The 26,970-nt window shown below is 43.7% G+C and overlaps 1 protein-coding gene across 1 annotated transcript; it reads right to left on the reverse strand.

Annotated features, from left to right (window-relative positions):
• Window positions 1–9,756: 9,756 nt before the first annotated feature.
• LOC311138220 (serine/threonine-protein kinase 17A-like) lies at window positions 9,757–26,430 on the reverse strand. Its single transcript, XM_084172896.1, has 7 exons — window positions 25,821–26,430; window positions 19,721–19,933; window positions 14,241–14,385; window positions 13,065–13,191; window positions 12,895–12,943; window positions 12,442–12,621; window positions 9,757–11,721 (listed from the first exon to the last, which is right to left on the reverse strand). Exons 1-7 carry the CDS (start codon window positions 25,916–25,918, stop codon window positions 11,436–11,438), a joined length of 1,098 nt encoding a protein of 365 aa, XP_084029022.1. The 5' UTR covers window positions 25,919–26,430; the 3' UTR covers window positions 9,757–11,435.
• Between the last annotated feature and the right edge of the window lie 540 nt (window positions 26,431–26,970).

Genomic DNA, 26,970 nt, shown 5'->3' on the forward strand with positions numbered 1-26,970 from the left:
TACCATACAACGACTCATCATGATAGCAGTTTCTTCTCTATGCGATGCAGTGAATTGAATCTTATGTACGAGTTGATCTTGACACACGTCCTGCTGTTTTGACCTGCGTTATATACTGACTGCTTTGTTTTCGACTACGTATCTGTGATATGCAGTGAACTATGGGCAACCTGTCTGTCACATGTCATCATATTAGTGTGGAGTATTTAAATGGTGCGGAAAGTAGTTGGATTTTCTGTGATAATCCATGACTGTAAGATTATCGGTCATTGTGTGTTGATTGGTCTTTGTTCCACACCTGTTAGTTAATTTTCTGTAAATGTTTACACCGTGACTGTGTAGGCCCGTATGAGGTGAGAGGGAAGGTCAGACCACACAACAGGATTATGTGAAGGGGATCAGTCTATTGTCATAATTGTGAGACATCAACTAAATCTGTAGTTGCATTGAGAATCTGTCTGTATGTGTTTGTCATTAAAGAGGAAAGAGCTGGTTAAACAAACACGTATTACAATTCTTCTGGCTGGGATTGGTGGAGGGTCATAGGTTTCAAGTGAGCAGCTAACCAATCAAGTACATTAGTTTTGGGTGTTTGAAGGGGTAAGATGCCAATAAGTGGATAATAATTAATTGAATGCTAGCACCACATTTTTTACAATTAATTTTTTTACATTCACTTCCAATACTTGTTTTGGTGTAGTATGGCAAACAGTTATTGCATTATGCATGCTTTCAATTTACGTTCACAAACATCAAGTTCTAAGCATGTGCTAAAACTAAAACTTGTCTATATGAATACCGGGATGACTAAAACCAAGCCAAGGGCACTCTCTGGTGGTTACTGAGTGTAGTGCAGGTATGGTTTTTATCATCAGTATCTGTAGTTTCTCAGGAGTCCACATGAGGGCGCTATTGGACTGGAGTGACCACTGGTCAAGCAGCCAAACATTCTCACTGCAAAAGCTTATTATTCTAATCATTCTAGTAAGGTAAATGTGATTTATTACACAGTGCTCTGTTCTTCAAAACTAGCTGTCAAAGGAAGGAAACTTTATTTGTCCGACCAGAATCCGGTATGTGTAAAAAGGTCTTAATAACATCAGCTAAAACGTCAAATCAAATCAAATCAAATTTTATTGGTCACATGCGCCGAATACAACAGGTGCAAACATTACAGTGAAATGCTTACTTACAGCCCTTAACCAACAGTGCATTTATTTTAAACAAAAAAGTAAGAATAAAACAACAACAAAAAAGTGTTGAGAAAAAAAGAGCAGAAGTAAAAATAAAGTGACAGTAGGGAGGCTATATATACAATAGAATAAAGTGACAGTAGGGAGGCTATATATACAGGGGGGTACCGTTGCATAGTCAATGTGCGGGGGCACCGGCTAGTTGAGGTAGTTGAGGTAATATGTACATGTGGGTAGAGTTAAAGTGACTATGCATAAATACTTAACAGAGTAGCAGCAGCGTAAAAAGTATGGGGTGGGGGGGCAGTGCAAATAGTCCGGGTAGCCATGATTAGCTGTTCAGGAGTCTTATGGCTTGGGGGTAGAAGCTGTTGAGAAGTCTTTTGGACCTAGACTTGGCACTCCGGTACCGCTTGCCGTGCGGTAGCAGAGAGAACAGTCTATGACTAGGGTGACTGGAGTCTTTGACAATTTTGAGGGCCTTCCTCTGACACCGCCTGGTATAGAGGTCCTGGATGGCAGGGAGCTTTGCCCCTGTGATGTACTGGGCCGTACGCACTACCCTCTGTAGTGCCTTGCGGTCAGAGGCCAAGCAGTTGCCATACCAGGCGGTGATGCAACCAGTCAGGATGCTCTCGATGGTGCAGCTGTAGAATTTTTTGAGGATCTGAGGACCCATGCCAAATCTTTTTAGTCTCCTGAGGGGGAATAGGCTTTGTCGTGCCCTCTTCACGACTGTCTTGGTGTGTTTGGACCATGATAGTTCGTTGGTGATGTGGACACCAAGGAACTTGAAGCTCTCAACCTGTTCCACTACAGCCCCGTCGATGAGAATGGGGGCGTGCTCAGTCCTCTTTTTTTTCCTGTAGTCCACAATCATCTCCTTTGTCTTGGTCACGTTGAGGGAGAGGTTGTTGTCCTGGCACCACACGGCCAGATCTCTGACCTCCTCCCTATAGGCTGTCTCATCGTTGTCGGTGATCAGGCCTACCACTGTTGTGTCGTCGGCAAACTTAATGATGGTGTTGGAGTCGTGCCTGGCCATGCAGTCATGGGTGAACAGAGAGTACAGGAGGGGACTGAGCACGCACCCCTGAGGGGCCCCCGTGTTGAGGATCAGTGTGGCAGATGTGTTGTTACCTACCCTTACCACCTGGGGGCGGCCCGTCAGGAAGTCCAGGATCCAGTTGCAGAGGGAGGTGTTTAGTCCCAGGATCCTTAGCTTAGTGATGAGCTTTGAGGGCACTATGGTGTTGAATGCTGAGCTGTAGTCAATGAATAGCATTCTCACGTAGGTGTTCCTCTTGTCCAGGTGGGAAAGGGCAGTGTGGAGTGCGATAGAGATTGCATCATCTGTGGATCTGTTGGGGCGGTATGCAAATTGGAGTGGGTCTAGGGTTTCTGGGATTATGCTGTTGATGTGAGCCATGACCAGTCTTTCAAAGCACTTCATGGCTACAGACGTCAGTGCCACGGGTCGGTAGTCATTTAGGCAGGTTATCTTAGAGTTCTTGGGCACGGGGACTATGGTGGTCTGCTTGAAACATGTTGGTATTACAGACTCAGTCAGGGACATGTTGAAAATGTCAGTGAAGACACTTGCCAGTTGGTCAGCACATGCTCGGAGTACACGTCCTGGTAATCCGTCTGGCCCTGCGGCCTTGTGAATGTTGACCTGCTTAAAAGTCTTACTCACATCGGCTACGGAGAGCGTGATCACATAGTCGTCCGGAACAGCTGGTGCTCTCATGCATGCTTCAGTGTTGCTTGCCTCGAAGCGAGCATCTGTGTGACAGATCAATTATCTTAATGACCTGCTCTACATGTGAACTATGGGGATGGAATGTGATATCTTAAAGCTCCGTGCTAACCAAAATGAAATTAGTCCAGAAACGTCTAAGCACTTACTGTAGCACATCAACGTACACTCATCCACTCTCACATAATGGGTATTTTCTTATAGTAAAGCCACTTTTCATTGCATAATGGATTGACATGATTAAGACTTATGGCAGGGGATTGTGTTATTATATTATTACTCCAAACATCTTCAGTGCACACTAGATATTTCTCCTGCTGCACAGCTAGCTCAGAGTCACGTTGGCCCTCTAAGCCTGTGGACGACACCTTGAAAATAAGATCCCCCCCCCATCCCATAATTAAACCTGACCTGGTTTATCTCAAGGAATAACAAGGACAACATACAGGGGAAGGCATGTAGAGTTGCTCCTCAATTGAACTATGTCTATGGGGTCTCTGTCTACATGGTGTGGCCCTGAGGCTAGTGTGGTTCTGACCCATGTGGTACTGTAGTGTCCTTTTAAAGAGTAGTCCTCAGACACTGGGAGAAAGAGGGAACACCGTGTTCTTCTCCTGACAATGTTTTTTTTCTTCTAGGGCCTTCAACACTAGACCCCCATCCGCCATAACAGCACAAAGTAATAATAGTTATTTATTTATCGTACTTCTTTTTTTACAACTTTATTTCCCAGCGTGTCATGGCTAAGCAGCAGTAAGAGCTGGCTTGCGTAAGAGGCCTAGAATCCCCACTGTGTTTACATTACCAGGGTCTTTTTCCCCCCGTTGGTCATGTTTCAAAGCAGAAAGTAAGAAGGAGTTTATTATTTTGCTCCTTTACCTAATTTAAATATACAGTGTTCTTTAACTGACCAGAAATAATCTCCTTTGGAATGTTCTTTTCCTAGTATGGTTATAAGAGATTTCTCCTTGGTCAAAATATGTTTTTACAGCTGTTGTAATTGTACTGGCTCTGATTCTCTTCACATCCACTGATCCAGGTACAGTAAGAGATATGGACTTACAGGCTCAAGATGTGATAATCAATTAGGTACAAATATGTGCACAGTCACAGCTCTGTGGTAGTTAAAGGGATGAGGAATTTCACAAATCACCCCCCCCCGTTTCAAAGCCCAATCGTTATCTGTTGACAGTATTTTCATAGTGTGTATTTTTATACACGTGTGTATACTGTACACTGTGTGGCCTGTGTGTACAGTACACATGTCTATAGGGACGGCAGTGTACTCTAGCATGGAAATGGAACATTGTGTGCCTTGCTTAACTCATTAGCCTGATTCTAACAGCCCTTCAACATCCTCTTGACAGGCTCACGGAAGCTTTTTTTTTTGTTTACCACAAACTGTGACTCGGAATTCGACTGATCCTATGTTTTTTTTTTTAGGTCAGCATATTCTTTCCCTCCCCAAATGAGGGCCAATGAACATTGGATATGACAACCCCAGTGCTCAGCCAACCACAAGGTTCTTAGAGGTGACAAACTGGCTGCACACATTGTATCCAATAGAATTCTAGCCCCAGTTGTTTAGTCATGGCAATGTTCATCTGCTTCTACTGTCTGAGTTGTAGGCACATTGACATTATGGAGAAATGAAAGGCACCACTATAAACCACAGCCATTACCCAGTAATGGGAGTAAAATGGTCTGAATTACAGAATAAAAATGTATCACCCTGACTGTGGGAACATGGCCTAACCATAACATATGACCCATTTTGACCAGGATGACTGACCCAGTCTTAGAAGATGCATTTTTCAAGTAAAATATCTGACTGAAAAACAGAAATGAACTTTGATTCAAGAAATCAAAAGTCTCTCCTGTTTGTTTGCCATTAAATAACAGAGGAGAAAGGACAAGACATTTTGTCCTGGGAGTTATAGGACTTGTTAACTCTTGACATTCCTCTGAAGGCCCCTTTCTTTCCCCACAGCAGTAGCTACCTCTTAAACTTAAATCATGTACCGTCTGTCAGTTTAGCCTGAGACAGTTTAAAGACAAAACTCCTGAAACTTGAATTGGCACAACTGACGGATAGTGAAAGAAGGTAGAGTCGGAGAGACAGATTAGATGAAAAAGAAGAGCGTTAGAAATTTGAGTGACAGGTACATTAGGTATATTAAATGCCCAGGTGAGGCCGGGACAGAGAAACCCTCTATTCTGAGGGCAAGGGCTTTTCCTCACGATAGTGTTATTACTGCTAAGCGCTCTGATAACATTGTTAGTGAAACCCTTTTCCACGACCTGTCTGACCTCGCCATTGTTTTCAGCTGGTTTTTGGCTGATTACATCAGGCCGATTACATCAGGAAGTTTCACACAATATGAAAATCGGACACTAATGACGTCGTTACACACGCATACACAAACACACCTCTGTGGGAGTGAGTTACATAACGCAGAGGAGGAGTGGAGGAAGAAGAAGCTGCAGACACATAAATGAAACGATGGCGGCCTTTATTCTCATTGAAGTGTCCCGTGCACCGGGCAACATTGAAAGTCTTCTCAAAGGGTTCCAACAGGTTCTTCCCTGGCATCCTGATAAATCAGCTGGTCCTAAACGGAAAGAACTTAGGTTTATTGGTTCCCCTACCACCTTCTCACTCACTCTCACTCACTCTCTCTCTCACACACACACAAAAATGACAGTTATGTCACCAAACCAGAACCCAAAACAACTAATGCCAGCCACCAGCTGAAACATCATGGCAAATAGTTTTTGATCCTCAACCCAGTGGTAGTTATGTAATGTCACTGAAGAATCACAACTCATAACTTCTAATTAAATCCAGGAAGAGTTGTATTGTTCCCTTCCTCTTTGACAACTAAAAGCAGAGTAGAAGAAGTCACAGGGTAGAGAGGTACTGAGAAAGATAGTTGGAGCATGAGATAGGCCGGGGGAGGAGGGAAAGACCCTAGAGAGCGGGTTGTGTACTTCACCATTCCCCAACCCCAGAACCCCAAAGCTGAAGTGAACAGGGCTGCAGTGTTCATGTTGTGATTGGGATGGAAATGACTAAGAGCTCTGAATGATCCAGACCACCAGAATCAGTTCTGTACCCCCACACTCTGAAACACTGGACTCCCTTACGAGCTAGTAGAGTCACAACGAGCCCACAGAGTTCACTGTGTGTGCCTGCGTGTGTGTATCTGCATGTATTCGTGTCAGTGTTCATGTGTGTGTACAGTACTCCAGTCCAAACAACTGTATTTGGCTGTATTTTTATTGTTCTCAGTGAGCTTACCCACCACACAGAAAATGAACCCTATAAGGACTGGCTAAGCTGTGCCTCTTGTTTTGATTGGGGCCTTTTCAAGGGTATTGAGTTGAAGTTGAGAAGTTCACCCTGAGTTGAGTATCACCAAGTTCAATAATATCATTTCTGCCAGCGCTGCCTGCCTCTTCCATGTTGTGGCAGGATACAGTTGCCACAGACGGAGAAAAAACAGACATCATCAGCCATCTGACCTGGCAACGTTTTGTTTAGAATGCTTTTGCTGTGCTTAAGCTTTTTCCAGGGAAATAATACATAGCTGTGCTTAACCAAAGGCATTCAATGTCTCGGCTAAGAATGACTCGCCATGAGAAACATATTAACTTGGTTAGGATAGGCTTTGTGCTCTCTGAGAATTGTTTATTTTTTCTCTCTTCAAAGCGGGACTAACTTGTGAAAGCAATTTTCTCTTTATTTTGTCTTAGTTGATATCTATAGAGGACACAAGCAGAACGTCACTACTTATTTGAGGAGCAGTACGGTATGTGCATGGTTGGTCTTGTTATCAATAGGAAACACTACTGTCCATGAAACACAAAAGACATGAACCTCTGGGTCTTGTCTCAGTGAGTCTTCTCTCAGTCTCCTATGATGGCGTCTTGTCTTCTACATGACCAGGTTGCTTGTCCCTGGCCTTTGGATAATATACTTATATTTAATCATAGATAGACATACCTTTTGCGTATATTTTCTAGTTACTGAATGTGAAGGTCTGGACACCTAGAACTGCACTTGATGGCATGAGGTACTTGAGGTCAATGCTGGAATGTAACACAACAAGTCAACTAATTGGAGAGGGCCAGACAAACAGGCACATACCAGATTCATTGGTCTGTCAATGTTGTAGGCTACACTTGCACTACTAGAGGGCAACTAGTCATTTGCTGGAACACTGATGGATCATTTGTCTGGGCGTGGGGAATGGAATGCCATGTGATGTGATTAGGAGTTGATAACTTGACAGGCATGCCTATTGAACAACATGGCACAGAAAGTTCACTGGAATGTAATTGCTGTACCATTAACAATGCCTTGATAATTGTTCACATACAAAGCTTGTCAAATGGATACAAGTTCTGATACTTAAAAGGTGAGCAGGTCCTGAGAGAGAAGAGAGTAAAGGGGGTGGGGTGTAGAGGGGGAGTATCCCAAGGCAGCCGAGCCTCCAAGCAGGGATTGTTTTGTGATCCCCCTCTTGACTGCTCTGACATCAACTTGGTCACACCATAATGAGACTTTAATCAGGAACATAAGCAGGAATTTCCCCATTATGTAAGGTGTGAGGGAGCAGCTTCTAGGAAAGCTGAAAGACTGACAGAGATCTAGAGATTGGAGAGGACGGGGCAAATGAAAGAGCGCCAGAGAAACGTGACGATAAAGACAAATACAAATAAGGAAGTAGACGGGTATAAAAGAAGAGTTTGGGCCATTTTATTCCCATGGTGTCAGTTGCTAAATGGCCTTAAGTAATTAAATAGGGAATGGTAAGGCCACGTGTTGGCTTGGTCTTTCATACAAACAGCCTTCACACTAATCTCATACGGAAGATCTCTCACGACGTCATATGATCTGATCTCTTCCCTGCGTTTGAATAGTGTGTTCAGAACACATACTGGATTTATAAAAGCATGTCTTATGGAAATAAAATTCACCACCATTTGCATAGTATTTGCCCTGTGCTCAAACAATTCAAATGAATACAGGCCCAGTGGTCCATATCACAAATTCAAACCTGTTGTCAAATATGGTCAACCTTGGTTTTGTAACTGGTGATGTTGAGTTCAGTCAATGGTGTCTATATGGGAAGACAAAAGATTCCTCCTCTTCCCCACATGTTCTGCGTTTCGGATTCCCTGTTCCATATTTTCAACTCGGGGATCAAGGTTGGGAGGGGATCCAGGTGGTGACAACTGTTTTAGGATGCTTGTTACCAGGGAAGAAAAAGCTTGCTGGCTGCTTTTAGCAAGAACGATTTAGAATCCAGATGTCTCTTACATTTTCCAAACAGAACAGGCACATTTTGTGTTGTACATCATTTACATTTGAGTCATTTAGCAGACGCTCTTATCCAGAGCGACTTACAGTTAGTGAGTGCATACATTATTTTTTTCATACTCAGCAACACAGTTCACACAGAGTACTACCAACATAATCTTCGCTGGACATGTGAGGGTGAAGGTTCATAGAGATGAGTTAGATGCTGTAACAGATCATTGAATCAATTTGTTATGTCCTGCTTTGGTAGAAAGAGATGGCCAGGAATGATAAATGATAGGAAAACCACTCCTCTGAAGCCTTTGCACCTGCTTCTCCCCCAGAGAGCAGGTTATCTTGGCGTCTATGGAAGCTCTGCTTTATTATTTTCATTTGTATTGGTCCACTGGCTTTCAGCTGCAGTTCTTCCGCAAAGGCTTTGCTCTTAATATAACTATACCTGAATTAGTTTAAAATCCTCTCACAATGGCTGTCTTCCAGATAAATATGAGGACAAAATGATCCTGCAACTGTGTGAAACCCAGACAGAATTTGCAACATAGGCTATGACTATTATCTGTCATGGCTTGCATAATGTGTGTGTGCGAGGGTGTGAATGTGTGTTTGGGGTTGGTAGGGGTGTAAATATAGCAACGGAGTAAAACAGAGCCACTCCTGCCGAGAAAACAAAGGTTATATTAACAAGGGTGACTAAAGAAAGAGGGAGGGAGAAGGAAAGTGTTACTCACATTTCTTGCATTCCACAGGTCTGAGGAGCAGTTTATTCAGGGAGGTGGTCACTCCAGGCAGGGCCTGTCTGTCCATCCATCCAGAGCTCAACCCGGCCTGAGTGGAGCTAGCTGGACTGGGCCCAGTGCCGACCCTCAGAGGAAGAGCACATTAAAGCAGGACTCCAGAACATTGGCATACAGGGACATTGTTCAACCTGCTGCAAGTAAACAAGGAAGGGAGTGTGTGTAAGAGTTGTGGTTGGGAGTGTGTGTGTGTGTGTGTGTGTGTGTGTGTGTGTGTGTGTGTGTGTGTGTGTGTGTGTGTGTGTGTGTACCAGTGAAGAAACCATCGCATCATGTCCATTTTCAAGTGACACTGGTATTTCCTGTGAAGAGTGGCTAGATATTTCTGGAAACCCATCAGTTCTTCTTGCTACATTTAACTGGTCCCCCCCCCCCCCCCCCCCCCCCCAAAAAAAAAAAACAGGAAAGACAGAAACTTGGGAAATGGTCTTAAGTGTAAACTAAAGATACTGTAGTCTGAGGAATGTCTTTCCAGTGAAGAGACCATAATGTTCTGCACACAAGAGGCGAATAAGGTTAAAAAGGGTCACAATGGTTCCCTGGTCCTTTGTACAAGGAACTACATTCTGACTAGACTAGAGCTTTGTGGTTGAGGGCACAGCAAGACGAAGTGGTGAGTGTATAGATGGGGAAAATAACACTTGGTCGTTCCATGTCTAACAGACCACAAATGAAGTAAATTCATCAAGATGAATAGTTTAATACAAAATGTACATTTGTTCTTCGATACATTTTTGCGAGGCATGCCATCAACATTTATTCATTTCAATGTAACGTCCGCCTGGACACAAGTGCAAACCTGCCTGAAATTCATGAGCAGAAACCAGGAATGAAAGTCATAAGTACAGTCAAGAAAAAGAAAAAAAGAGGCATACAATAATTATTAAAATGTTCATACATTATGGATCTTAAAATATTTTTTGCAGATTATTCTTACACTATCAAACAATATACACTTCAGTACTTTGAGAAGTCCTCAAGAGTAATTTCTCTTCACTCTCAAACACCACATATCCCAAGGAGCTTTCTACAAAGCCTTTCAATTGGTTGCAAATCATTGAACTGTCATTAACGCCACAATTTGAAATTATTGTGATGTCATTGTATCCTAGGCACTTCCTCTTCAAAACAAACATCTGTTCACAAAGCCTGAAGAAAAGGAAATATATTGTGACATATCCAACATGGCAAACTGATGATATTTCAAACATGAGTACAAGGAAATTGTGCAACAATAGCAAATATGTTCTTACATGTATAAACAGAAAAATCAACACAACAGGTGAATTATATGGCACTTGGTGGAAACTATGCAAAAATAGATGGTGGGAAGTGGCTATGTACATTTGTGTCTTAATTAATCATTCAACTAAACTGTGCTTTTTGAGCCATTTCATTAAGACTTTGGTTATTACTTTGACCATTTGTGAAGTTCATTTTTAAAATAAAAAGTGCTTTAAATTGACATCAAGATTGTCCTTAAACTAAACAAAGGATGTGATTTAATTAAATGTGGCGATTGAGATTGCTTTCTATGTTTGGCGGCATGAAGTGGTCATATGAACACAAACAAAATCAGATAAGACCATTTAACCCTTCTGACTGGTTTCTGTGAGGGTACTCCCCTAACAGTCAGTCAGTTAGTTCTCCTTTGCTGCATAGGCAGAATCTCAACTAGGGGCATCTGTCTAACCACATAGGCATCCTTCATAATCAACATCATCATGAAAGGCATTTAAGGCGCAGACCTAAACAAAAGCAAAGTGGTTCCAACTTCCTGTTGGCTGACGCCAATTCCTCTCAGGGTGAACAGTCACGTCCTCACAAAGGAGAGGAGAAGTCCTGGTTCAAAGGTCGGTTAGGGAGTGGAACGTGAAGGAGAGCCAAGGTGAGAGCGAGGTTGAGGGCCAACATGGGATCAACCCAGCCTGGGACAAAGCAGGACTTCCTTTACTGAGAGTGCAGACCAGACCAAGTAATGGATGGATGAAGTCAGTCCCACTGTTCTAGTCTTCATAGCAGAGCACAAAGACCTGGCCACTCCTTCCATTCACACCACTCATACAGTTACAGTACCCTCACTACACATGCATTAAAGTGTGTCAGTGTGTCTCGTCACCAGATGCCACACATCAGCACACTATGAGCACAGGGTAACATGCATCAAACACGCATGGATTTACTGCACATGGTCAGCTGAGCTCATAGACCTATCACATATCCATCACAGCAGTAGCACACAGAGTCAAACAGAGCTGGATGCCCTGCATCGGGCCAGACCAGGCCTCACTGGCTCCCAGACAGCGTCCATTCTGTGACAGCAGTCCAGTCAGTCACTACACAGTGTCTAGCGGAGCCCTCCCTCAGCAGATGAGCTCCTTATGGATCTCTGGCCGTGTGGGGAAGGGCTCAGAAGTGAAGGAGAAGGCATTGCGGCCTGTCTTCAGGTCCACCTGACCGGGGCACGTCAGGTACGAAACCATGCTCTCCAGCTCTGGGGAGGGCGCCGGGCTCTCAGGCTCAGACTCTGATTGGCTGGTCTCAGGCTCGTCCAATGAGGGTAGAGAGCTGGCGTGGAGCTGTGTGTAGGGGTCAGCTGGCCCATTCAGCCAGGGGTGGTTAAGGCACTCCTCTGCAGTGGTTCTCTTCCTGTGGACACACAGACATAGAGAGAATGAGTGTCAGATCTCAAATCAATCATCAATGTCTAGGCAGCAAGGACTTTAAAGCTTCTGTTAATATGTTTTGAAAGTAAAACTGAAATAGCTCATGTGAATATATGTAAAGGAAAGCCAATGGTAAAAAAAGGTGACAAATATGCAGTTATACAACTTCTTCCCCTTCCCCCAGACACTTTTTCCCCCCGACAGTCTGTTTGAAAAACCACCATTGGCCACTTTTTCATCCCAGCCTTTTCCCCTCTTTGGGATTACTCAGACACGCAGGAATCTTTTCCACTTTTTTTATACCGCCGATCATTTGCAGCAATTAAATTATATAGAGTGAAGATTATGGGCCTGGATCACAGCGATAGACTGCTGCTGTTTTTCATTGAGACATGATGGTGACATACAGTATCTAGCCCTTCTGTGCTGGAACACTTGATCAGATAGTGACAGTGATGACACAGAATGTGTTAATAGATTAAATGTAACAAGGACCAGTATCCTTATATTAAATGATGTATTTACATTACCACGCATTGGGAGACCTTTAATGAGGATGTGCCACAAGCAGCAGTATGAATGACATCATTCATGTGTTAATTAGCCTTGAACTCACTATGGGTCATGTTGGAGGACATCCATCTGTCAGGCTGTGGAACTGAACTAATTGAGTGCCGACTCTTGACCCTATGCTGTTCCTCACCTGGGGTTTTTGAGCAGCAAGGTCTTGATGAAGTCAATGGCGAGAGAGGAGACGCCCTCGAAGGCATCTTGGGAGTAGTCCACGTTGACCTGGGAGATGTTCAGGAAGGTCTCCTGCTTGTTGTCCCCCAGGAACGGAGACTCGCCCGTCAGCATGACGTAGGTCAGGACCCCTATGGACCTGAGAGAGGAGGAGGAAGAGGGAAAGGTGTCAGACTACAAGACATAGGAAAGAAGCAGATTTTAAAGTATTTTTCTCAGATTTCCACTGTGGAGCTGGCTTTATAAACACTAGATTGTTTGACGCTGCATTACTTCAGTTAATCTGTAGAAATCATTAGCACGTCTTTCAGCGGGTGATATCAATATTTTATGGCTTCTGGAAAAACCGAGATTATTGAGGACACTAGCTGATATCAGCTTGGCGGACATTGTCCCTTTAGCTCTTACTCACCACATGTCTGTCGCTGTGCTGATGGGTTCATAGTTCAGGATCTCTGGAGCTGGGATAACAATAGACAACACCAATTAGTCCTGATAAACATTTTACAGTAATGAAGTTAAGAAGAATTGGTTATCCATCTTCCTTATTGATATAGACCGATTGCAGAAGCCAGAACTCACCCACATACTCCGGAGTGCCCAGAATCTCTCTGAGCTCTGTCACACTGTCCATGCGTCTGGACAGGCCAAAGTCCACGATGCGGATATCACCCAGTGGGATGGCACTGGTCAGCAGGATGTTCTGGGGCTGAGGGGAGAGGCCAAGACAGATGAGACCAAATCTAAAGAGTGCATGGTATGTGAATTGACAGACAAAGGTCACATTCCATGCTTGATAGATAGTTAATCAGTTGTTGAGTAGTCATTGAGACTCAAGGCCTTCCACTAGAGTCTAATCTACCTCTACATGTATAAGCGAAACCCATAGTGTACAGCCCCAGAGGGATTCAATTTGGTTACATCAATATCACTAAACCAGGTTCATCCCCTCAGGCTATTAGATGATTCCTAGGAAAGGTGGAATGTCTTGGAGGGCCTATCAGATTAGATGCTTTAACCCATGTCATACTGACTAGATTACTGGCCTGGGGCCTTTGGCCAGGACATCTGGGATAAATTAAGGAGCAAGACAGAGACAGACCAGAGTCTGAGACAGCCAGCCTATGACATTTCACCAGGAATAGATTTAATACTGTCTATCACTGGGGGAGGAGAGAAGGAAGATGGCGAGCCAATAAAATCTAGTCTGGGGACAGTGTCGGTTCAGTCCCCCTCATCCAAAAACCCTGCTCATAAACACCCTGGATCAGAGGAGGGTTTCTTCATATTCCGCCATAACCCGCCTGCCAAGTTCTAACATTTTTACATTGACATTTTAGTCATTTAGCAGACGCTCTTATCCAGAGCAACTTACAGTTGGTGAGCGCATACATTTTTTTTCTCCTCCATTTTTTTTGTTCATACTGGTCCCCCGTGGGAATCGAACCCACAACCCTGGCGTTGCAAGCGCCATGCTCTACCAACTGAGCTATACGGGACTAACACGCTCCAAAACAATGTTTTTATTCATCATTATCAACAACAAATGTTTTTGTTGTCGCTGGGCAAACAAAACAAACCTATAAGACCTACAGCTTTTGTTCTGTGTCTTTTTTGTTACACAACCCTGCAGTATTTTACTGAAAAATTCCATAAGTTCTACAGAGAGAAACCCTGTTTTTATACTAGTCTCTCGCTTTGACAGCCGTAACTAGTAGCTGATTTGGTTCTGGGTGCCGAGACTAGCTTTCTACTGACCTTCAGGTCCAAGTGGACCACGTTGTTGCGGTGCAGACAGGCCACGCCGGTGAGGATCTGTCTGGCCAACCTGATCACATCCTTCTCCGTGAAGGCCTCGTCGTTGTCCGCAACACACTGGTTGAAGATCTCTCCACCGGCAGCACTGGAAAACACAGAGGCAATGGAGGATCAAAATAGAGCCCATAGTGATGAGATGAACAACAATGTACATGTTTGTTATGTCTGTAGTTTTTGCTTGGGCTGCTGTGATTGATTGCTGATTATGCATTGTAAAGCATTCACACATGAATAGTGTACATCCTTACACTGTAAATCACTGCATTTGTACCACTATCAACTCAAACATGACAATGCCAATCCCACACCTATCCCGTTATCACATTCACAGTGAACAGTGTGTCAAGCCCTAGCCAGTGATTTTATTTTTTTAAGTTACGCAACTCAAATCAATTTTTATTTGCCACATGCGTCAAATACAACAGGTGTAGACCTTACAGTGAAATGCTTACTTACGAGCCCTTAACCAACAATGCAGTTTTAAATAAAAATAAGTGTTAAGTAAAAAATAATAAAAGTGCAGCAGTAAAATAAAATAACAGTAACTATATACAGGGAGTGGTTATTGTACTATATACTGGCCCTGTGGTTATTGTACTTTGGGCTTGGGAACAGGGTCTGTGCTCCACATCCACGGCATGTGACTCCTGTCTGTGGCGCTCCAACGGTCCCACCCGTAAATCAGAAGAAAAATTGTGCCTCCCTGACCTCAGCTTTGACTCGAGCTACGAGGACCCATATCAGTCAGTGCCAGCCCCTGATAAGGCTCCAGACACACACAGATAAGTCAAACACAAAACGAAGGGGAACTAATTTCAAATCTATCAAACTAGAGAGCCCTGTTGTATAATAAAGAGTTTAAGACTTGAGACAGTGACAGCACACTGAAACGATCCCATAGTTTCATAGTAACGCGTAGAACACTAAATTGCAGGGATAATCCCCACACCAATGTGTCGCTCCCCAAAAATTGGGAGTTCATCCAATCTGGGCATCTACTCCTAACTGCTCAGGATGAGTGGGGTTATCCTATTTTCCGGATCTACTTTGAAAATAGAAAGGCTAATTACAAAATTAGATGGTGTAGAGGCAAATTCCTGGTTTGTCAATCATTGTCATGCTTTTGTAACAATGGTAAGCAATGCCGTCCGGGACATGGCAGATTTATGTTGGATGCTTCTCCAAAGCAGATGAAAAGCCTGGAGAGATGACGTTGCCAAATAGCACAGCCATGTGTGGGGGATTTGGTCAGCACACATGCTTTTTATCTTGAGAGGAAATCTGCGACCATGGCCCGGGCATGACTGTTACATAACCACACCACCCAATCCCTGGTTAGCCTCGCACTCTTGCCCCCTTTACTGTCCTCAGCTGTGAAAATATGAGGTTCTGTTTTCTGGATTTCTCTGGATATCAATCATTGGGCCATATAAATCCTCTTTCGCTTGGGGCACCACACATTTAATGCTGGCCGTCTCTTGACCTTTCCCCAACCCCACCTGCTGAAAACACCCCAAATCCAACTAAACACTCCCCCCAAAAAATAGTTGGTGGAAGACTACTGAAGGAAGCAAGAGGACCATTCAAACCAAAGTCCCTACAGTACACATGTATACCAAATGCGCATAGCAGGCCTAGTAATACCGGTTTTGGGGGGTAGAGGAGAAATTAGAGACATCAGTGTGTCGTTGGAAGCATGGCTTTGATTTATGCTTGTTGACAACTGCATGATTTTTAAAAAGCTGACTGATCGTGCCACCCATTATTCATCTGTTCCATGTGCTGGGTCTCAATTTAATACAATTGATTAAAATAAAATAAAAATAAAATCAGTCAAATAGGTCTAATTATCCCACCCCCTCCTTTCCCCGTTTGAACTAACTACCAATAGGCGGAAACGAAGATCCCCTCCAAAATACTTTCATAAACTCTCATCTGGAAGGAGGTGACAAGGCTTTTAGTACTAACAAGAGCCATCCTGTAGAAATTAAATGGACTGAGGACATACTCTCCAAGCACTTTGATACGTCTCCTGCCGTCATGTTTGTATGGTCTCATTTCTCCCTCTATGCCTCAGTGGATCAGTCTCCCCACTGTCAGTCAGCAGACATATGACATGGAATGGTTTCCCATCCATTTAAGACATTAGAGAAGAACTGTGCAGATTCACATCAAAAGAGACTCACAGTAGCCGTCACCCACATAACATTAGGGTTGGGCGGAGGGCAGGCAAAGAGCTAAAGACAGATGAGCCATGAGCTCTCAATGAGAGGACATGTGGGACAGTGTGTTTACGTGTGTCCTTCACGATATTGGCTGTACTCAGTACAGTACATAGACTCTGGTTTCAGAGTTGTCATCATTTAGATGGGATTATGCTGTGACAACACTCATCCCCCATTACAGGAGACTTGATGTATCAAACCCTACTAGAACGAAGAGAACTCGGTACAAACAGTTTTTCAAGGAAATTCAAAAATTGGAATACAAATTATTAGCCAGCCCTCATCCTCAAAAACACTTTTACTAGTTCTTAAAAATATTTTCTGAAGACTATTGCAGTTTTAAATGGAGGTCAGCCCATGCCAAACAGTGGAGATGTGTGTCAAAGATTCTTATATAATACATTTACTTATCTGCGGACAGCATACATTTGAAGTGACAAAGGTAAATGGCTGACATGGACTGGAGGTGAGGGTTTAAATGTACGTTACGTAAGATGTCTCAATACCCACGTAAAAACACCAGATACCGTTACACAGAGGAGGAGAAGAAAAAAACATATCCCTCTTTCCAATTACAGAGGGGCTGAAAAACTGTTCTAGAAAAAATTACCTCAGGAATGATTCCATCAGCACTGAAAGATCAAGCAAGAGTGAGTCAAAGTGATACATTTTCATAAACATACCCTGTAAAGCTTTAAAGCTGCTCTAGGGTTATGATTGGCCGGGCAATCTGTGGGCCTGTATGCCATTCCCAGGACGATCCGATTGCCTGTAATTGGTTAGGATTTTGGGTATCTCTTATCTGAAGTTACCTCAGAGTTTACAGCAGGGTCATGAGTTCAAAGCCTCTTTGAGGTGAAAAGGCTAAGTACAGTATTCACAACATTTGTATCTTGTATTGTCTGCCAAATGATAAACAAATATGTAGTGACTGAGGGTTGGACCAAACCTTAGCCTTGCGTACTCTGTGACCTTGAAAAGCTTTAAAGTCAGGTTCATCTAGAAATGTATCTGCACAATCCTGTATTTGTCAATATGACAAAACTTAAGATGTTTTGTCTCATCCTAGAGGGTTGTTTGGATCTCTGGTAACACCATGTTTTTTTTGACAAGACATGTGGAGAGTTGGGAACACACAGATGACAATATGTTTGTTGGAGAACCATTTAAGAAAATGTATTTCTTGCAACTATTCACCTCCATGAGAAGCAGGCCATGGGACTGTGACCAGAGTATGGAAAACCATTTATGATTCAACCATCAGAATGCGTTCTAAGCAGAGATGATGCAGGTTTATTTCTCATTAAAGTTGCATTTGCATTTAGACTAGTCATTATGTGTGGGGGTTGTGGTACTCGCGCAGACTGGGTTTAAATTTACAGATTATGGAAATTTAGCTTCTCGCTTCCATTTCTCATACGTTGCGAGGGGATGTGGTTGTGGCTATGTGAAGACCAATGTATGAGTATGAGTGTATGCGCATGCTACTTTGTGTGTGCTACTTTTGGGAGGTTACTAACTGCTTATATGTAAACCCACAGGAAATGGAAAATTATTCTCTAGTTTGCAGCAAATCTAGCCCACGCTGAGGTCAGAGAGCCCTTTAACAGCCAAAGAGCTCACAGTCATACAGGCTGCAACAACATATCTCAATGGCTGCATATTACCAAATTAGTAGGGGATTTCACTAGGAACCATAACCTATACTGGGATCTGGTGAACATAGGCCTATAAGAATCTCTAAAACCTTCAGACAGACAAAGGAAGATTGCACAAGGAAAACAAAGTCAAGGCACTAAATTATGCACATTGGCCCAGTGCAAAGTTATCTGGCAGCTAGTGTAGGGCTATGGACCAGTGCCTGCCCCTGCAGAGCTGACCCCCTGACCCCCCTGCAGGCATGAACTAGTGGCTCCGCTTCCTCTTTCACACTGGGGTCCAAGGCCAAACACCCCCAAACCCACCCCCCTATAGGGAACCTTTTGTTCTGCAGGAGCATTCCATGTCTAGGATGGGAATGGGTGGAGAAGAGGGGGGTGTGTGTGGGTGGTTTATGACCAGACCAGGGTCAGGAGGGGACAGTCTTTTGGTCTTCTAGATTAACTGGTTGGTGTGGTCTATCTGTAATGGGGCTAGGGGATAATTAGGATGCTCATTACTCTCTCTGGCTCCTAATTAGAATGAGACCAGAGTGGTCATGGAGGACAGTCATAACACAGATGCTAGATAGTGGTCATATGACAACAGACCAGACAGATCCTTTCCTTCCTCCCTGACTTCATTGATCAGATGGATGCAGCTCAGATGCTGACTGGTGCACCTGTGTTTGGACGGAATAGGTGCTTTGAAGCATGATGAAACCATTTTACTGAGGCTAGCTTTCCTTAAAATGTGACAAATAATTATTCAAAAAAAAATCTTATAGATTTAGTCATTTGGTCCATCTACATCAGTCTGTACACAGGAACACTGACACAATCAACAGTCAGACAAGGTAACAAGAATCTGAGATGTGGCTATGAACACAGCTTCCAACCACAGAGTTATAATTTCCTTATAAGGTTACAAGGTTCAAGCAGGCATGCGTGTGCTTGGTGTGCGTGTTCACACAGCTGTTTTTAAGGCCAGAAACTCTTGAGTGACAGGCAGCTACATTCTCAGCATAAAGTGTGCAACACAGGAAGTTGACGTGTTAGGGTTAGACCGGAGAGATGTAATCTACCATTTCTGAAGAAACCCAACGCACTGACGTGTCACTCAACATCCTGTCTACGCAAGATCTCACATGCGGTTTTGAAATAAAGATCACATAAAAAAAATCCCATGCTTTATATCAGCAGAATATATTTTGACTCAGGCGACCGCATCAAAATCCCTCGAAACTACGCAGAAAGAGAAAAACCTGCAGAGATGGAAAGTTTTTTTGGTAAATGGCGCATAATGGTTTCTCATTTCCCCCCTCATTAGGAACCTTATCGTTTCATCCCGTTTTTTCCTGGCAGTGCTGCGTTGTGGTGGAGCATCAACATGCAAGGAGTATTTAAAAGGTCTTCTAGATTACCATCACCAGCATTTTCTTCCATCACTGGCGACATGAGCTAAGGGTGGTGCAGAGATCCAAACACTCACATACTGTACACTGACACACCACGTTTTCCATGGACTTTCTGTTTTGATACGTATGAGTTCACTCACCACTCGAGGATGAGGATGATCTCAGAGTTGGTCTCGTAGACCTCGTGCAGCGCCACCACATAGGGGTTAGCCTTGGCTGACTCCAGAACAGCGATCTCGTTGATGATGTCCATGCGGCAGTCCTCGCCCTTCCGACGCTTCCTCAAGAACTTGGCAGCGTGCTCCTTCCCTGTCGCCTTTTCAATGCACTTCTTCACCACAGCAAACTTTCCCCTGGGAAGAGAAAAATAGTGGGGGAGAGGGATATGTTGAATAATCAGAAACACAACTAACGGTTTCATTTACAGTAGGCTCACACGTTTTATCTGGTTGTCTTCCAAGGTCTTTTCAGTAATCTGATTGATTGACTCTGGCCATGACCCTGCAAGGAGTAATCATGGGAGAGACAAACAGCAACTACGGCACTGAGTTCCAAACAATTATGACGCAACAAATAAAGCAAAAAATGTGCAGTGCAGTGAAACAGATTACAATAGGTGGGATGCACAGGCCACTGAAAGACCACAAAGGCCCACTAGTCGAAAGAGTGAACCATCTCAAAAGGAAAATGAAGAGGTGGACTGAGTGGTATTACAAAACAGAGGGATACACATCGAGTTATCTACCATTGTTATGCAATATAGGACTGATGATAAATACACCAAGTGATAGGCTCCCTCACCAGTGTAGTAAGACATCCTTCTCTCCACTTCCTCCTCAACAGTGGAGGGCCTGACAGGCAGGAGATGGGAGTGACGGTTGGGCCTGAGTGGCTCTATGGACAGGCAGGTGGGTGATAAGACTAATAGCGCTCTCTGAAAGTCAACATAAAGAGAAGAGTGCAACAGCTGGGCTTGTTGTCTGTCCACAAGCCCCACCCCCAGGCACAGAGAAAAGAAAAGAACGTACAACCACAATTCTAGAATACCATCTGAGCATTCCAGTTGCTGCTGCATACATTGATGGATTCAGCAGAGGTGTTGTGGGTCAGGCTGCGGGTGTGGGCAGGAAATCCGATTTGTAGAATCACCCCACTGTGTCCAGCCTTCCACAAACACCATCCTGTCCATCCCAGGGCGATAAAGGAGTCTTGTACACTTCCCATTCTTACAGCTGACAGCAGCGGGGGACAAATGGAATTCCCAAACGCCTCCACCCAGACCTTTGGCAGGATCCTGCATCTCCTCAGACAGCCACACAAAGGCCTGTACAGGCTGACCAGCAAACATGGCAGCCCCTGTACTAGTACCAGGACCACCCACTTCACTGGGGCTGGACTAGGGGAGAAGGGAAGGGGGTCCAGGAGGCCACAGCGGAGTCCTCCCAACCCCTGAAAAAAACTGGAGGCCGCAACCTCACTTACCAAACCCTTTGACATCCCTGTTAGTGAATTTCGGCCTTCCCTCACTTCCCTGATTCAACTGACAACTGTTTCTGCCATGTTACTTGACATATGACACAGATACTGCTTTGGAGTCAGATGTCTCGGCCAGACAGAGCCTGGCAGTGAAAGGCAACCATTCAGGGAAACTGCATAGGTAGACATAATGGCATCCCTACGGTTCTGCTATTAAAAGCAGTGTCTGTATGGAGAGGGAGTGTCAGCTTGGTGCCGGTCATTTTCTTATATCTTTTCTCCAGGCTGGCTGTGCTGTAAACCAAAGCCTGCTACTCCTCCTGGATAGGTTAGCTGGCACAAGCCCATTCCCTGTGGGCTGTTCCTCCTTCCCCTTTCTTCACTCTCACTGGTTCCCAGCCCTAGTAAGGATTGCTAGGGCACATTGTTCCAAATCAAAAGACAAAGTCATAGCCTTTCTTCTTTAATTAGCCAATTCCCCAAGTTCAGAGCAGCTACCTCTATGCTGGGAACTGCAGATGAAATTAAAAGAAACCCCAGGCGATGCTGAGGAGCAACAGGAGGCCTTTTAAAGATGGTGACAACAGGTCAAAGGTTGCTAAACGAGGCCATCATTACCCTGTTGTTTTCACACCCTGTCTGTAGTAACACACCAGAGACCAGAGCACAGGGGTTACTGAGGTGGATACAGACATCAAATTCAACATGCTTCAATTCAAATGTCTGGACCATGAGAGAAGACATTACTTTCAGCCTTCTCCTTGAGTAGGAAGCTGCTTCTAAAAGACACTCAGACAGAAGCCACTTGAAGGTTGTCTTTAACATTCTGTGTAAATCCCAAATCCCACAGAAAAGGCAATTATGCAGACACACCAACACCAGATTTGCAGATCTTCATGTATGTGGTATGTCAATTTTCAAATCAACAGGGGACCATAAAAGGAAGTTTTCATTCAGTATGCATAGACACCAACCCAGGAACTTATTGTGGTGGTGATGGCACTAATCTAACTGAGAAACTGGTTTTCCTGTGGGGTCTGTGTTTCTCAAAGGGGAGTGACTCATGTCTGAAGAGCACAGACAGCTGATAGCCTTCAGCTGCCTCTCTCACACAGTATGGGCTGGGTTCCTCTTCATAAACTCCCCTCAGACGACACAAAAACCCACACATTTTTGTTAATGACAACCCCTTTGCTGTCCTTCTAAATCATAGTGAAGATAGTGAAAATCTAGGCCAAGTAAATATCAGAGGACACCCATGTGACCTAGTAACAGGGACCCAATCCAACCAATTCAAGGGGGGGGGGGGGGGGGGGGTCATTGAAGGGAAGCAGTCAGGGGCAGATTTGAGAAGCCATCAAAGGTGTCATTGCGGAAATCCTCTCCAGCAGGTTTACCAGGGGCCACAAGGTCTCACACACAGTGGAGAAGAGAGAGAGAGGGGGGAGAGATCCATTCCTCTTCTACTAGCCATCTAATCATGACAAGCTACTCTCCTGGCATCCAACACAGCTCACATTCCTGCACTTAATGGGATTTATGAGGCCAGATCTCAGGATGTTGTGGGGGCGAGGAGGTAATGGGAGGAGGATGAGGAGGAGAGAGAGATGGGGTGGAAGGGGTGCTGAGAGGACGCTGGGCTCGCTCAGAGCTCCAACAGCACCCCCAGGACACTGGGCTCGCTCAGAGCTCCAACAGCCCCCCCAGGTCCTGGCTGCTGGCCCAGGATGTCTGACAGGGAAATCTGGCTTCTACCAACTGCCAAAGTGAATTAGTCTTTATTTAACCGCCCTGACTGCATACTATCCAGGAAAGAGAGAAAAAATGAAATACCTCCCTGTCTCCCACTCCCTATGAAGTTATAAGGACAGGTGCATGGGGTATTGGTATAACATCACCTGAGACAGAAACGATGTGATGACCAAAGTCTAGATTATTTAATAATCCTAGTCAACGGGTTCTAACTAAAACATTTTCCATGTGTATTGGACCTGGGGAAGAAGTAGCCTGGCTACTGGCTTTTTAAAATGGGAGTTTAACAGCTCTGAGACCCCCCCATTCAACCCGCTTGGAATGCACACACTTTAGTGTCTGGGTTAAAATGCATTGTAGGTCACACTCACTGATCTGTGGAGAACAACAGGAGGCCAGAGCAGGGCGGAGGGAGACTGATGGTAATTGCATGTTATCCCCCACCCTGACCCCCAGGACAAAACAGGGCTGATTGGCAGGGAAATAGCCCACTGTAACAAACCCAAACAAACAGCCATGGATGAGGCTGTAGGCATGGTCTGGATCTTGGAAAACACAGAATAATAGCAAACATCTCTTCCTGTGTTAATAACTTGTGTGTGCCAGAGATTCCTTGGATGGTGGAGATAGAGATAGGGAGCTACTGAGTCCAGTGATTTGCGGTGATGGTGCATGTAGGTTAGAGCATATTTCATGCTAATAATACTGGGGCTGGTCAAATGCATTGCATATTCGCCCTTCTACCAATGCAAAGGGGCCACCGAGGGCCCCAACAGCAGTAGCAGTTAAAGAGGGGAGAGATGGGGATTTAGGGTAAAATAGTTTGCATTCAGGGGACGTTGTGTTGTGCCATCTCCTCTGACATCTCAATTCAGCTGACAACAATTGAAGGAGAATCAGATAAGTTTCACATGCCACTGCTTGAGGCTGGGATGAATTCCAAAGGGAGGCAATTTTTTTTGGTTCTAGTGTTGATACTGTATGTGTATCAAGAGCATAAAAATTGTCCCATTTTAGAAGGAAGTAACATTCAACATACCATCTGCCCCAAAATAAAACACCACATAGAAAAACAAGGTTGATTTAGCATTTATAAACTCAAGTCCTTACTCATGTAAAATCAGCCATGATAAAAAGTAGCCTACATACCAAAACAAAACCAATTCTCAGAGTATAAGAGAGACATAATTATGATGCTCTTTATTGTGACTGAAAATATGCGCCTGCGCAGTTGTCAGGTGGACCCCCAAGAACACCTACAAGATCATAAACAGAGACGGAAGAGTGAGTGAGACACACCACTTGCTGTTTTTTCTGATTCAATGAAAGTCAATGAACTACTGTATGTAGACCAGACCCAGCTGCTATTACATTGGTGTCTATGGGAGACACACCCAATTAAGTAGACTGAACAGACAATTTCTGTCAATGGTAAACAGCTGACTGAATTGTCTTAATTTATCCACCATCTTTGTCATGAACACCTTTCAGAATGATCTACCCATGCAATTGTGCATTAGAGGCTGTTATCCTAATTCAACATACATCGTTATACCAATTTCGTATTATTCTGTACGTAAATACGAACACTCCATTTAGTATGATAATTACGTTTCGTATGGAATGTATTCATTTGTGGCTGTCCATCATCCATTTTGTATGATATGTTACGAATTGCAATTCGTACAATATGTCACGAATTTGCAAAAAGTTTGGTATGTTACAAATTCCAATTTGTTGTTGCTAACGTTAGCTAGCTGCTAACGTTCGCTAGGCTATGAGTTAAGGTTAGGAGTCAGTGGTGGGAAAAGTACTCAATTGTCATACTCAAGTAAAAGTCACCCTGTAAAATACTACTTGAGTAAAAGTCTAGAAGTATTTGGTTTTAAATATACTTAATTATTAAAAGTAAATGTAATAGCTAATATATACTTAAGTATCAAAAGTATAAATAATTTCAAATTCCTTATATTAAGCAAACCAGATGGCACAATTCTATATTTTATTTGTGGATAGCCAGGGCACACTCCAGCACTCAGACATGATTTACAAATGAAGCATGTGTTTAGTGAGTCCACCAGATCAGAAGCAGTAGGGATGACCTCTTGATAAGTGCGTGAATTGAAAATTGTTCCAGTCCTGCCAAGCATTCAAATGTAATGAGTACTTTTGTGTGTCAGGTAAAATGTATGGAGTAAAAAATAAATTATCTTCTTTAGGAATGTAGTGAAGTAAAAGGAGTCAAAAATATACATAGTAAAGTACAGATACCCCCCAAAAAACGACTTATGTAGTACTTAAGTACTTACTTTACACCACCGTTAGGAGTTAGGTTAAAGGGTTAAGGTCAGGGAAAGGGTTAAGGTTAGGGGAAGGGTTGGCTGACATGCTAGGTAGTTGCAAAGTAGCTAAAAAGTAGTTGCAAAGTTGCCAATTAGCTAAAATGCTAAAGTTGTCCGTGATGAGAATCCAACACGCATGCTAGACGTTCGCGTTATACGCCTGGCCAACCAACCTCTAATTTTTGCCTTAAGTAACCTTCTGTCTTATGTAACCATACCAAAAGTAACATATCATAGTAGTTTAAGTGTCCCAGATTTACGTTTACTATGTTACGTCTAGTCTATGAGACCAGGCTGGTTATACTTACATCAAATTCTAGAAATCTCAGAACGCGCACAAAGAATAATAAATCCCACAGATTTTCCTTACAAAAAAAATGCCAACCACACAAAACAATTTCATGGGCGCAGATCGAGAGTCTCCATGGCAGTGCCGGCGCCACTCATCCGGATTGGGCCGACACGGTGAAATGTTCACTAATTCCCGTTTGCACGTGCAGAGAGAAAAATACAAACATTTCCAATTTGTAATTTTAAAGAATTAACAGTGTGTTACCCCTGCCTCCCCGTGTTTATTTCGCACTGCAGCACGCATAGACATCTATTCTAGCTCATAATTTCATGATCTGAACAGGGTAACGTAACCTATGAAACATTTCATCCGACTTACCTGCCCAATTCTCTGCCAAGCAACTCATAATTGCTCGTGAAAGGATCGGTCCTAATTCTCGTGTGAATTTTTGTCACCATCCCGTTCTTGTTCATCATTGTTGTTGCAGTCCGTTTGGAGGGAGATGATAAAAGGTATTTCCTTGACAGAAATTATATTTGCTGTTCTATACGTTCAAGTTAATTTCATGACAAAAAATACAGAGGAAGCTAAATAGAAAAATAAGTTGTAATAAAACTGTAGAACAGCAAACTTCTCAGCACAAAAAAAAATCCGCTGGTGAATTCTGTGACCCTCAGAAATAGACGTTGACTGACAAGAAATAGAAAGATGAATCGTTCAAATATGAAGGAACTGCTAATACACGGCAGTTGTAATCAAGCCAAGCGCTGTATGTTGGTTTGCGTGTGGATAGACAGTCCTAAAAATTAGCTCTATCGCAGGGCCAGCCTTTCTCAGTGACGATGTGCCATAAAAGCCCATGGTAATTTGGCTTTGTTAAGGGGGCGGGCTAAAGTCAGTGCGTATACTACTCCACGGCTGATAGATAGGCGCTAGCCTACTTGGAGTGGCATTCAACAGGTAGCCTACTCCTACTGCCTGAGCCCCCTTTTTTTTTTTTTTTTTTTTTTACATAACTACACCTCTAATGCAAGTAGTAAGTAATCAAACTTTACCACCTACTGTTTAGATTTTGCAACACACACACGCACACGCACATGCACAGGCACACACACCTAAAAACAATAAGTGTTTGACCTAACAGAAACATTCTTTAGGTAAGTGAGCAATCAAATGTGTCAATCATTACTTTGGGCAAGGTTTTACCAGGTGAGCCGTGCATCTCTCCCACGCATACTGCAATCATGGCAGTCATTCAGACTGCCCAGGAGGCATGATAGGAACTGCTCTTCTCTCATTCTGAACATGTATCCTTCACCTCACCTCTGGGAGTGGCACATTTTATGTCAGTGCTCCTGCCCTGCTGCCTGTCATTGGGCAAGAATGCACAACATGTCCCCATCCGTTGGCAGCTTATTCATGGAAAACAGATCCAGACAAAGAACACACAAAGTAGAAACTACCATGGCCAGGAATATCATGGCCCGTAACAATGTTAAAGTCCAAAATAACTTTAAAAGTAGGGCAG

Source organism: Coregonus lavaretus (assembly GCF_964263955.1).
Source record: "Coregonus lavaretus genome assembly, chromosome: 2".
NCBI classification, from domain to species: domain Eukaryota; kingdom Metazoa; phylum Chordata; class Actinopteri; order Salmoniformes; family Salmonidae; genus Coregonus; species Coregonus lavaretus.